General features: G+C 35.9%; 1 protein-coding gene across 2 annotated transcripts; it reads left to right on the top strand.

Annotated features, from left to right (window-relative positions):
- Positions 1 to 9,880: 9,880 nt before the first annotated feature.
- On the top strand, positions 9,881 to 13,574 carry LOC140962494 (O-fucosyltransferase 19-like). 2 transcript variants are annotated; one of them, XM_073421432.1, is made up of 8 exons: positions 9,881 to 10,708; positions 11,154 to 11,226; positions 11,315 to 11,385; positions 11,489 to 11,577; positions 11,662 to 11,794; positions 11,862 to 12,094; positions 12,197 to 12,673; positions 12,748 to 13,574. In XM_073421432.1, the coding sequence occupies exons 1-8, from the start codon at positions 10,178 to 10,180 to the stop codon at positions 13,001 to 13,003; spliced, it is 1,863 nt and encodes a 620-aa protein (XP_073277533.1). In that variant the 5' UTR covers positions 9,881 to 10,177; the 3' UTR covers positions 13,004 to 13,574. The 2 variants fall into 2 exon arrangements, with proteins under 2 accessions (XP_073277533.1, XP_073277532.1); XM_073421431.1 differs by having other exon boundaries at positions 11,154 to 11,235.
- The last annotated feature ends 291 nt before the right edge of the window (positions 13,575 to 13,865 follow it).

Raw genomic sequence — 13,865 nt, 5'->3', positions numbered from 1 at the left:
TACGCAGGTTAAGGTGGTTTATTTTGATGAGACATTCACTCATGTAGCCTGCATTGAATCATTCTAGGTGCTGCTTCACATTGCATGTCACATGAGAATTAAGCTTTACCAAATGGATGTAAAAATGTGTTTTTAAATGACATTTTAAATAAGGAAGTATATGTGAAACAACAAAAGATATTTGAAGATCCACATTACTTGGTCCATGTCTACAAATAAAAAAAGCACTGTACGGACTGAAGCGGGCCTCATGTTTGTGATATTGTAGGTTGACTGAATAGCTACTCAAGATAGGCTTCAAACGAAGTGAAGTCGATAAAACCCTTTTCATTCAAAGGTTGAAGGATATATACTCATATATCAAATCTATATAGATGATATCATTTTTGGTGTCTTTCCGCATAAACATGTTGATAACTTTGTTAAATGTATGTCTTCCACATTGAAAATGAGTATGACATTGGAATTAAGATTCATTCTTGCACTACAAATCAAACAATTGTATGATGAAATATTTTTGTACAAAAGAAAGTATGCAAAAGTTCTAGTAAAGAAATTCTATAATGAATAGAATAAGCACACGAAAAATACCATGTGTTTAGTGAAAAACTATGTAAGGAATGTGCTGCCAAAAGTGTTGAAAACACCTTGTATCGTAGCATAATTGGTGGTATTCTCTATTTAACTGTCAGTCGTCTTGGCATATGTTTAGCGTATGTTTATGTGCAAGATATCAAGCAAATCCTAATATCCGTCACTTGAAGGCTGTGAATCGAATCTTGAAGTACATAACAAGAACTTTAGATTTAGAATTATTGTATACTAAGGAAACAAACGTCAACTTAGTAGGATTTAGTGATGATGATTGGGCCGGAGATTTAGATGATAGGAAAAGGACCACAGGAGGATACTTCTACATAGAAAATAACTTGGTGTCATGGTACATTAGAAATCAAAATTGTGTCTCTCTCTCAAATGTTGAATCGCAGTATGTGACAGTCGGGAGCTGTTATTCACAACTCTTGTGGATGAACCAAATGATAGTGGTCTACGACTTCAATAGTGAGACTTTCATTGTATATTATGACAATTCGAGTACGGCTGATATTTCGAAGAACTAAGTAAAACACTCTAGCACAAAACATGTTGACATTATACATCATTTTATTTGAGACTTTTTTAAAAGGGAATAATCTGCATGGAATTTGTTAGAATTCATAACCAATTGGTTAATATTTTCAAAAAATCGTTAGAATTTGAAATATTTTCCAATCTTAGGTAGTTTCTCAGTTTGTGAGCATACTAATCACTCACCAACGTTGTCTTGGATGTTGGAGCAGCCATGACAACGTACAACATGCATATGCATTCGTAGGACATTAGAAATCGAGTATTTATCTATTCATCATGTCTTGTGTGATGGTTGTACTGTGGTAGCTAGCGTCTGATGTGCTTTCAGTTTTCTGTCAAACCACAATCAACGCACTTGGCCATTGTATATGCTCTGACTAAATCACAAAGTTGTTGAGGGATGTTCGTGTATTCTATGATCTTGTCCCATGTGAAAAGTGACTTAGAAAAATTTGAGCTAAATCTGGTGTGGGAAGCTTGTTGATTAATCTATCAAAAATCACAAGCTTAAAAAATTAGAATAAAATGGAAAAAGATACATAGACGAGTTCAATGAAGACCGTTTTTTTTAATATGAGAGCTACAACTTCTGAGTCAAAATGCAATTTAAGTGTCCTCTAAGTTTGCAGGAGAAAATAACTCAAAATTTGAAGTGTTTTTGGGAGATGTTGCTAACATCAAGTATAAACAACTCACAATTTGATCACACATCATTTTTTTCTTTTGTTGGTACATCTTGTGTTTAGACATAACTAGTACATGCATTTAAATGATTTTTTGAATCTCTCTTGCTCAGTGTGTTATTAGTTTTATATCAGTGACATATGGAGAAAATCCCATTTTTCGAAATTCAAATATTCGTAATTTCTAGTGGATCAGTAGTGTTAAGTATAAGAGAAGTTTAAATCTTGTTGGCTACATTGAATGTAAATTGCATCGTGTGTTTTTTTTTTCATTTTCATGTAATATGAAAAAATTTTAGGAGACAAATGGTTCTCGGATTTTGAATTTGTTATCGTTGTACGAATGTGTTTCTTTTTTACTCCCTTGCCTTCTCTACACAAATTCTCTCTGTGATCCTCAATTTTATCTTATAAATGGTAGGTACTGGATATGATCTTCGAGATATCAGAAATTATATGGGTGTTCCACCTAATGTGGAAACACCGTTTGATAATCTTCAATCTTCAGAAAAGTTTCATTATCTTCAATTGGTTGTGGTAGATGATGAAGAACCAGTACATGTTGAATCAATTGCCCCTGGAAAACTAGGCGATGAAAGTGATGTTTAAAATTTTCCTGATTTTGAGTTTATCAATTGAGTCCTCATTTCTCCTCAACCGCGGCGATATATAATAGATGTCGGATATTACCTTGATCTTGTTCCATCGAAGAAATTCAAACACAAAGGAGAATCTCCTTCCACTCCCTCTCTACTAGACCCAGATTTTACATGTGCTGATGATTTGGAGGATGAATATTTTGAGCTGGTTGTGTGAAAAAAGGTTGTCACAGGTCCCGAGGATAAAGGTCCTACTGAGAAAGACAAAAGCTCCAGATCTAATGAAGAAGTTGTGGCTACTGAAGGACCGAGGAGTAATGTTGAAGAGGAACTATCCCTTGCCCAATTTCTCCTCAAGTTGAAAGAGACAAAAGCTTTGAAGAAAGTCGTTACTGAGGATGATGAGCCTGACGCTGAAATTACCGTACAGTCTGATTACTCCATATCCAAATATGACTGTGGAGTATATTGATGAAGGTGATGCTGATGAGAATAGAGATGGTGTTGAGGACGATGATGACATCAACAACATCGATGTCAAAGAATATGACTTGAGTAATTCATTCTCTCATAAGTTCAATTATGAACTCTTTTTTGCTCATTGGCGCCTCTATACAAATTGTGGGATGATTGATGAGAAAAGTGTGGATGTCGATGTCTACGGTAGACAAATTTGATAAAGTTCCATAATACTAGGGAAATCCTTTCGACTGTCTCTGTAGTGGCTCCATGTTGTCCTAAGCCTATCCTTGAGTTCTTTGTGAACCTCTCATCTAACGTTGGTGATGAGAGGTCGGGGAAATATGGACAAGTGTTTGTGAGCAATCATGAGTATAAGTTTAAACATACTGTGATCAATGAATTATATAAAACACCAGTTGGTAAAGAGGAAGGTTTGCTCCCAGACAATCACGACATAACCGCTCTTATCATGAGATGTTTGATTCGACGTTTTATAGACCATCCAAAAAGACTATTGGCCACAATTTGACTTCTTTTTACTTTGTGCTGCACAAGACTGCAACCCAGAATTGGACTCCTTCCACTAACACCATGGTGGTTACAAGACCACATGCACATGTTCTCTTTCCCATTGGTACTGAGAGTACATTTAATTTTGTAAAGCTAGTATTCAAAACAGTATTGCAGTTTTTTATGGCAGTTTGAAGTCCACAAAGTTGCCCTTGTCTTCTTTGATTTATGGGCTCCTTGAATCTCAGGGTTTTATTCCTGATTTAGATGAGGAGTTCTCGAATGTAAGTGAGCTATTGAAGATTGTGCCAGCTTATTTTAGGGGAAACAGAAGGGTTGATCTCCCATGGTTCAAATCTGGTGTTTCCCCTGACATTGGTAACATGCCTTTGTCATCTATTTTGACTTTCTTTGACTACATTCAGATCTCTTTGTCATACCTGCAAGAAAAAATCGACTTTGGACTTAAGAAGATTGCTTATTCCAAGGAACTAATTACCCACTACGACGCTCGGGTAATTGAATACCGCCTACTAGACGTGGTTTTGAACTCTAGTCAAAAATGAGAGAAAAAGGTGCAGGGGCAGCAAAAATATCTGATGAACAAGATGGTACAGATGCAGAAGCATGACTCTCAGGCTCCGATCAAGGAGATGTAGAAGAAGAAACTGACATCAATACATTTTCAAGAAACTCCCTAGTCATTTCCGTTTATCTTTCTGATGTTGCTAGTGTTTGCTGATTTGATGTTTGATGCTTTATCATTTTCTAATTAATGAATTTTATCGACTCATGTTGTAACTACGTTTAACAACATCTCATATAACATGTTTGAATTCACGGGAAGATATGCCTCTAACTCAGGAGGAGTTGTGTGGATCAGTCTGCGTATAAAACTCTTACCATTTTTTTTTTCATGTTTTCTCCTGAAAAGCAAAAATGGGATATTGGATAGAAAACATATATTGACATGTAAGACAAAATTTATTCATTAGTTATATTTTCCTTTTTGATAATATTACGCTTCAAAAAACTCAATTAATAGAGTTTTGCATTTTAAACTAATGATATTAGCGAAAAGATTAATACTATCTCTAGTTATAATTAATCTTATGTTTTTAAAAGAATTTAAATCTTAATAAACTCTATTTTATATATTTTGTAGTTATCTATTAAAAGAATCCTCTCTAGATCAAAGAAACTATATATAAAAGAATATATGCTTGAAAAGGTGCAAGAAAACAACAAACTTATGTGTTGCTCTGAAGAAATCAAGGAGTTGAGTCTCGCTATGTTATTGTGTTGTCATGAAATATTGAAGACTTTCGAACAAAACACCTAAACAAAGTGTTGCTAGTGTTGTTCATTAAATTGGATTTCGGTTCACAGAGTTTGCGTCCTTTGTCATTTGATTATTTTTGTTTATTGAAATTTAGGATGCACTTTGCTCCATCGATGTGTTAAGAGAGTTATCTTTTTGTTATTTACAAGTATTCTTTTTTGTGGCTAATTGATTAACATAAAGTATTTGTGTGCTAAACAATTTATTTCGCTCCACGTTGTATCAGTTGTTACAAAACCATACACAACTCATATATCTGAAACACATAATTCTTGTTTTATTTAGTACTTATATCTTATTCCAGCCCCGCCTACTCAGTTCTCGGCACCTTCAGTCACCTCATCAATATGCTCACATGCATCATTCACAACTAGTGATTCTAAAGACTCAATACACCTGAACCGTTATAACGAGTAATACGTATAAAAATCACAGACAACAGTGAAAATACTTGTAATTAAAAAAACTTTAATGACTCATGCATAAACATATCTGTTACTTGTCACCATATACATATACATAACATCTTCAACATATACATTTTCCTTTATTTGAATTACGTTCATTAGTTGTGACTTTCATATCAGCTCTATCGTATCAGCTCTATTTGATGGATCCATCTACGTATAACTGTGGTACCCGGTGGCGGGGACATCAACAACAATATTACCCATCCACTAAGCCTTGGCCTTACATGTCATCGTATTCGTATTAGTCACAATTTGTGTGTTTGCATTGTGCATACGTGCATTTCATATACATTTTGTTCGTTTTAGAGTAAGCATATGCATATGATCGTGTCTCACTTGTATGTGATGAATTTTTAGGTAAAATGGTCGGAAAGCTGAAATCGGAACAAAAATGTGCAAGCCAAAAGAAAGTGACAGAAAGGCTGACGCTCAAACGGTAGAATCTTACCGCCCGGGCGCGAGAGGTGTGATTTCAATACAGAAGACTTGGCGCTCGGACGGTAGGATTTGACCACTTGAGCGCGGTTGGCTGCGAGAAAAAGATGAAAATAGAGGATGTGGAGCTCGAGCGGTAGGATTTGATCGCCTGAGCGCCACTTAAATTTGGAAAGATTTGTTGGCCGATTTCTTCCCTTATTTTCTGAAGGAGAATGATATGGAAAGGGGACTGGACGATTTTGAGAGGTATTCAGACATTATTCAGCAACCGCCACACGCTTTGGAGAGGACTTTGCGCTTGGAGTTGAAGATTTGAAGATTTCCGAGCACCGTTCTTCGCATTTTCCGAAACCGAGTTTAGTAAATTCATATTTCGATTTTTGGTTTATTCTTGATTGTGCGATTGTTTTATCGCGTTGTTAAAGCATAGCTAACTTTAATAACTATTTTTATATTGCGAGTGAGTTCGAGAGAATAGCCCGTAATAAGAACGAGTAGCATAGTCCGTGGATTTACAATTTACATAGAAATATGAAGTCGGATACACGTCGATAGTCATAGTCCGGTAGGGCGAAAGCTAGGGAATTTCATAGAACGATATGCAATTCACCTGTGATAAATAATTAAAGAGATTTAATTACTTCACTGAGTAGAATTAGTTTGGTATAGCTCGAGGGGGCATGTTCAATTAGATAGGAAATTTCGTCGGAAGCGTAGATCACCATCGAACGAATTAAGTAAATGACGAGGGTAGGTGAACCGAGATTCCCAACAAATTCATTTCTCATTGAATTTTAATTAATCATTCTAGCTTATACATTTCATCATTTAATTCTTGGACTTTTTCATTGAGTTTTTATTTAAACATAGTAGTAGTAAACAATCATTCAAATTTATTTGCTAAAGATTTAATAACTGGAAATAATAATTGAAAAAACAGTCTCTAGTGGAACGATACTCGTACTCTCGTACATTATACTATTACTTGACATCGTGCACTTGCTATTATTTCGAGCTTGAATATTATAAATTTTTATTAAGGTTTTTACAGTACAAGTTTTGCTCGATCATTACCATTTTGCCCCTAGAAACCCTAATTGACTGTTTTAACCCTGGATTTCAAAATTTTGGCCTGAAGCCAACCAGACAAATTAAAACATCTCAAAACATACTTATAATCGTTTCTTAAACGTAAACTCGAGCACGTTTCATAACTTATACGATTCATTTTAAAACTTGGATCGGGGTCCCGTTTTAACCCGAATCAACCCGATACATGACCAAACTTTCTCAAATTTTAACCATGACTTACCAACACCTAACCATCCCATTTAAACTCAATACGAGACCATTTAGAACCCCTAGACACACCTGGAAACCATCTGAAATTTTCTGCACACTTTGACCCTAAACCTTGTCCACATCTAAGCCTTTGGCTCGGCCCTAGCCCAAACCCGACCAGCCCCGACTCAAACCAGACCTCTTAGGACCCTAACTAGACTCTCTTGGACCGTCCTAACCCTAGCCAACCAGTCTATGTCCTTGCCCCCTCTAGATCGAGCCCTAAATCTACCCAAACGCAACCAACTCGTCGGCCACCCCTTGTTGCACCATACTAGACGAGTTTTAACCCATCTAGGGCCCTGAAATTAGTCCCCTAAACCCTCTGGACAGAGCCATAAATAGCTTTTCGCAGCGCGCAAATTCTCTTTCCGTGGCGCACATTGCACGCTGCACAACTACAAGCTATTGAAAGTTCAAGATTATCTGCGGCGTGCATACGCACGCCGTTGATACAATTATCTACGGCGTTCATTCGCACGCCGTTCATACTATTATTAGGCACGCCGTTAATATTCATATCCGTAAGGTGATTACCGTCGCTAATTAGCGACAATTTAAATCTACTAGCGACGGTTTTTGAAAACCCGTTGCTAATTAGCGACAGGTTTTAAGGAAACCGTCGCTAAATAGTGACAGTTTGGCTTTGACACAAACCGTCACTAATTTTAGCGACGGTATAGACAAAATCCGTCGCTTATGTTTTTTGTAAAATAAAAAAAAATTACTTTTCTAATTTAATAAATCTAAAAAAAACTTACATTATGCTAACAATATTCATAATCTTAACTAACATTAAAAATTTACCAAAAATTTAAGCGAAAAAACTTACCCTAAATCGGCCTCTTTGTGCTGTTACACCAGACCTGTTTCAACCACTCCTAGGACACATATACACTCATGGATCAAGCGCCTTCAAGCCTGGAACATGGCATCCCCTTCTAACATTCAAGAACACATGAATTACCTCAAGAAAATCAAGATTTCTCATGTCAAACCCATAAAAACGTGAATAAACCAATAAATAAAATATTTTTCAAGAAATATCATTCAAAATATTTAATATGATGTGAATTATGAGAAAAGAAAGGTATTAGGCATGCATTTGATTCTAAACGCACAAAAAACCGCACAAACGAGACGTAGAACGTGTACCGGAGAAGCGGGAAGAGATTCCTTTGAAAAAAACTCGAGAATAACGAAGGGCTGCTGTATTTTTTTGAAGAAAGATGCTGCTGCTAGGGGAGGGGCAGCCGAGGGCTTAGGAATAGGGTGAGGGTTTTGTTTTTTGAGTTTAAGTCCATAATATAATACACTAATGGGTCCTAAATAATAATTAAAGGAGTTTAAAAGAGTTTAGGCCTTTAAGCAATAAAATAAACATGTCAGCCCCAATAATACTCCCGAAAAATATTTCGTTTAGGTACGTTTTTGAAATTGTTGTCCGAGCCTTCAAAAAGTCCTTCGACTCATTAAAATTTGCGTACCGGCTAAAAATATAACCTCGCGAATAAAAATACCCCACCAAGGTCCATTTTTGAAAATCTCACTTAATTACACCATATATTAAATAATTAAAAATAATTATTTAATAAAAACATTTTTCCTTAATTGTCCCTGCTCTCCGTTTCTTGTTCGAGTGTGAAAATTACTAAAAGCCCTTATGCATAAAAATTTAATAAACCATGAAATAAAACACATATCCATGCAATAATCATGCATTTAATGCATTAAAATAATTTAATAAAATACATAAGAAATTTGATAACTTGCATGCATGTGGTTCACGTGGATCTTAAAATATTGGGACGTTACAAAACGTGCTCACTTCAATCTTTATAATTAAAAATATATATTACGAAAATAAATAATATGTATGTATCTGGGACGATATGTATTTTGGGCAGTCCAAGTAATAATGCTTTTTCTCTTTACGTTTTACTCACGAGTTATATATAAATGACAAATTGGTAAGTATAATGAGCTTTGAAATCCAAGAACCAACAAAATGCTTAGCATTCTTTCGGGTAATTTTTCTGTTTGAAAACTCTAGAATTTATTCAATACTTCGTTCTTTAGAAAATATTCGGACATATTTGCAAACTACTTGAAATATTAGAACACGTTTGTGAGTTATTCGAAATATATTTAATATTCTTTATTTTGCAAAAGATTAAAAAATAAATAAATTATTATAAAAAATAAAAATATATTATTTATATATTATATTATACACATACAACACATATTGAACTTATATATGCGAGTTAATAATACAATCTATGAAATCAAAATTTAACAAATGTTAAAAAAAATCTTGATAGTCTTACAATTACAAAGCAAAGATAATATCTCTTTAAAATTCGTAGAATATGTGAACACTTAATCGTTGATTTTAGGTTTACTTTCTTCTATCAATATTTCTCGTTGAGCCACGATCCTCTGATCTATGCTAAATATTAAATAAGAGCATGTTATTGACATATCAATTTTTTTCCCCAAAATACAATTTCCCTACAATTTTTTTATTTTTTGAATAAAATATATTTCAATGATATAAAAAATCATATTAATATGGTCAAATTACATTACAGTTAAAATTTCAAAATTATAATGTATACTCTCTTATTTTATAATATAAATCAAGCAAAATAAAATATTTTTTAAAAATAAAATATTTTACAAACATTCATAATATGTCCACTTGGAGACAATGGGTCAAAAAAATTAAATATATTTCATTTTTTTCACTAATTAACGTTTGAACCATTTACCACTCCTTTGACTTGCACCTATATACATACACCTATATATATACATACATATATGCCAATGAATTAAAGAGATCACAAAAGTTAAAAGACTTTCCAAATATATATATGCCGAAGAACTCAAACTGCGAATAACAACAAAATCAGAGGCGAGATGCCCAATCACATGAATCCTCTGCATCCGATTTGTCTCCATCGCCCTTAGATTACGGTCCCCTCTCCATCCCATATATTCACAACAGCACTTGTGTGTTTTCCTCCGCCACCGTACAAAAAACACAGCACAAATTTGCACACCAAAACAAAGCAACGGCTCACAATTCTTGGATTATGCGGGGAAATGTGTTGTTTATGTGATCTTCCCATCTGTTTTTCTTGATTGAATTTCGTCCCGTTTGTGTTGTTTTGTTGTTTATAGTCCCCCGGGGAAATGTCGGAAGGAGGAGCCACAGTCAATGCCGGCGGCACCCACCAACGGCGCCGTGTTGCTGAGTACACGAGTGATCAAGAAAAGGATAAGTCTGCTGATCCGGTGCAGATTGTGTTGGAGTATTCGAAGAGCGATTTAGATTCCGAAGCTTTGTTTAATTGCAATGGCGGCCATCATCATCATCCGGCGGTGAGGTACTTTTTGATGCGTAAAAGGATGCCCGAGAATTGGATTCTGTGCGTGGAGGAATGTGTTTCGAGTTTGCGGAGAGTTTTGAGTTCTCTGACGTCGAGGAAACGTGCGAGGCTTATGATTTTCTTGATGCTTCTGATGATGGTGGCGGTGTCGGCGTTGCTGAAGTTTTGTTTGTTGGCAGGCGGTGGCGGAGGCGCGGCTGCGCACGTCGCCGGGGATTTTGTCAGACCGAATTTCGTGAATGATCTTTCGTCAAATGTTAAAGGAGAGTTCTTTGATTCGAAGTCTTCCAGTTCCAGTAATGTTGGCTTAAAACGGAAGATGAAGGAATTTCCGGTGAGATAAAAGCATATTTGATGGAAAAAAATGATTTTTTATATATATATTTTATGTTTGATCAATGTGAAATTTGAATTTTTTTCATGGAGTCAATGCCATAAAGCTGACAAATTTTGATCTTCATAGATTTTCTGTTATTGATTTCCCAAGATTTATCCTTTATCTGTTGTGAAACAAATTTAAATTCTTTTTTAAAAATTTATGCATAAATAAAAATATTATATTTTTAATTTATATGCATAAAAATGTAAAGGGCCGGCAACCATTTTCAGCGACGAAATTTTCTTATTTTTTTCCAGTTTGTATGAAAGTAATATGAATTTCTAATATTTTAAAGTCCAAGCTCAATGATTCCCACTTTGCCACTTGAAAAGTTTCTGTGTTTTTATTAACTTTTGATCTTTCTGAATTTAGAGCTCATGGAAATATTTGTTTTGGACAGATCCAAGAAATTTGGATGAAACCAAACAGTGATGACTTTTACCAATGTATTTCTCGTCCGAAAAATGGCTCGAGTATGTCTGGTTTCACCTTAAAATTTGGTAAAGAAATGCAGCAACCCATTTTTTTGGTCTGATAATTACATGTTCGAAATCGTTTCAGAGTCGGGAGAGGCGACGAACGGCTACATTTTGGTTCATGCCAATGGAGGATTGAATCAAATGAGAACTGGTGTAAGTTCAATATTACTATCATTTTCATGAACTTCTACAGGTTCGATTTCGATACGTCGTGTTTCAGAATATAACGTAAGAAGGAATGTCGTTTTGATCTCAGTTATGTGATATGGTTGCTGTGGCAAAGATAATGAATGCTACGCTTGTGCTTCCTTCCCTTGATCATGAGAGCTTTTGGACCGATCCTAGGTACCGTCTTGTGGCGAAAAATTTCGGTTATTTCATTTAATGTATGTTAATCTTTTCTGAGATTCTGGTGTATTTTGTTTACAGTGGCTTTAAGGATATTTTTGATTGGAGGCATTTCATTAAAGTTTTAGCAGATGATATTAATATAGTTGAGAAGTTGCCATCCCGATTTGCGGGAGTGAAGCCTTTGGTCAAAGCACCGGTTTCTTGGTCTAAGGTAGAGCAACGAGTTCAATAAACGCGTGTTGGATCGAGCTAACTAACGTTGGTCAACTGGTGCGCAGGCTCATTACTACAGAAGAGAGATTCTTCCTTTGCTAAAGAAACATAAGGTGATCAAGTTCACTCATACGGACTCACGACTCGCGAATAATGGCCTCGCCTCCTACATCCAGAGGCTAAGGTGTCGTGCAAACTATGACTCCCTTCGCTACACGCCTGAAATTGAGGCGCTCGCAAAGAAACTTGTTGATAGATTGAGAGACGGAGGAGAACCATTCATTGCTCTTCACTTGAGGTAATCAACATCACAGGATTTGCCATCGGTTTGTGCCAGCAAGATTGCACAGAGTTGATTACTTCAACAACTACTTTGCATTCACATAGTTTTTGCAATCAGGTATGAGAAAGACATGCTAGCATTCACTGGCTGTAGCAACAATTTGACTCGTTCCGAAGACGAGGAACTTCGTGTAATGAGATACAGCGTTAAGCATTGGAAAGAGAAAGAAATCGATAGCAAAGAAAAGAGACTTCAAGGGGGCTGCCCCATGTCTCCCAGAGAGGCAGCTATATTTCTGAAGGCAATGGGATATCCCAGTACATCAAGAATATATATCGTCGCTGGAGAAATATATGGTAGCAATAGCATGGATGCGTTTCAAGCAGAGTACCCGAACGTTTTCTCCCACTCTTCCCTGGCAACAGCAGAAGAGTTGCAACCCTTTAGTCGTTATCAGAATCGCCTTGCTGCCTTGGACTATGTCATAGCATTGGAAAGTGATGTTTTTGTTTACACGTACGATGGAAATATGGCAAAAGCAGTCCAGGGGCACAGACGATTTGAAGGATTCAGGAGGATGATAAACCCCGACAGGTTATTGATTCAAAATCATTTATTCTTGATCTGTGGATTGTAAACTAAGTTTCTAGCATTTTTCTTCATTTCAGGTTGAATTTTGTTGGATTGATAGACTTGTTGGATAAGGGCTCAATCTCAGGGGAGGATTTTAAATCAAAGGTCAAGAAATTACACTCCAACAGAGTTGGAGCACCGTACCTTCGGAAAGCAGGAGAATTACCCAGACTGGAGGAGAATTTCTACGCAAATCCGTTTCCTGGTTGCGTCTGTAACAGATCTCTAGAGCAAATTAAACATCAGCAACTTGATCGAAGGCCTGATCTTCGAGTTGCTTCGCAAAGATAGGCAGTCTTACCTTTTAGTCAGCGTATGAAAATATAATATAACATTATACAGAATGCTATGTGTATAGCAATACATACAGCCTCAGCAGGACAGGGGCATTGCAAGAAGGTGGATCTTTTCCACACTGGGGAACATCAGCAAGAATCGGGATTGTAGATGGACCGGTTAAACATGTTTTTACGTAGCAGGGGAGGCGTACACTCGATCAAAAGATATCAGAGACATACAAAGAGCTGGGGAAGGGGTTGAATTGAATTCCAGATTATGCATACACATTCAAGTTCCAAATCTTGATGCAAAGGAGTACATATTATAAATTTTTTGAGTCATATTTCCTACACCAAGCCTATCTGCTATCGGGCTGTTAATGAATATGAAGGCCGAGTTGGGATATGCTCTTTCTACGAATGTTATTACAACTATATAGCAAGATTTTTTTATAAGATTGTTTATCATAATGCACATAGTTTTACACGAAAACGCCCGCAAATACCGTGTTATTTGATGGCGCATTGTATGCTACTCTCAGTGCATTTTTATACAAGATCTTAGCGTGAACATCTGAATTTAAAATAAACAGTGTGGGATCATTAGTACATGCAAACATCTTTTCTCGATGTAGCTTAGATCAAACCTTATTTGACGCTGAATTATTCGATTTCTTGACTTTATAGTTTTGGCAAATTCTGTCGCAATTCTGTTCAGATGCCAAACATGAAATGTTTTTGCATGATCTCGATCAAATCGAATTAATTTAATCGAATAATAAATAATCAAACCAATGAAATTCAATTTTGAAATCAAATTATAAATATGATTGTTTACACAATATTTCGATTTGCGGGCTTGTCGGGTGCAAAGA

This window comes from Primulina huaijiensis, chromosome 17, assembly GCF_012295235.1.
Source record: "Primulina huaijiensis isolate GDHJ02 chromosome 17, ASM1229523v2, whole genome shotgun sequence".
Lineage (NCBI taxonomy): Eukaryota > Viridiplantae > Streptophyta > Magnoliopsida > Lamiales > Gesneriaceae > Primulina > Primulina huaijiensis.
Note: the sequence above shows the minus strand (reverse complement) of the source record. Positions and strands in the feature narration are given on the sequence as shown.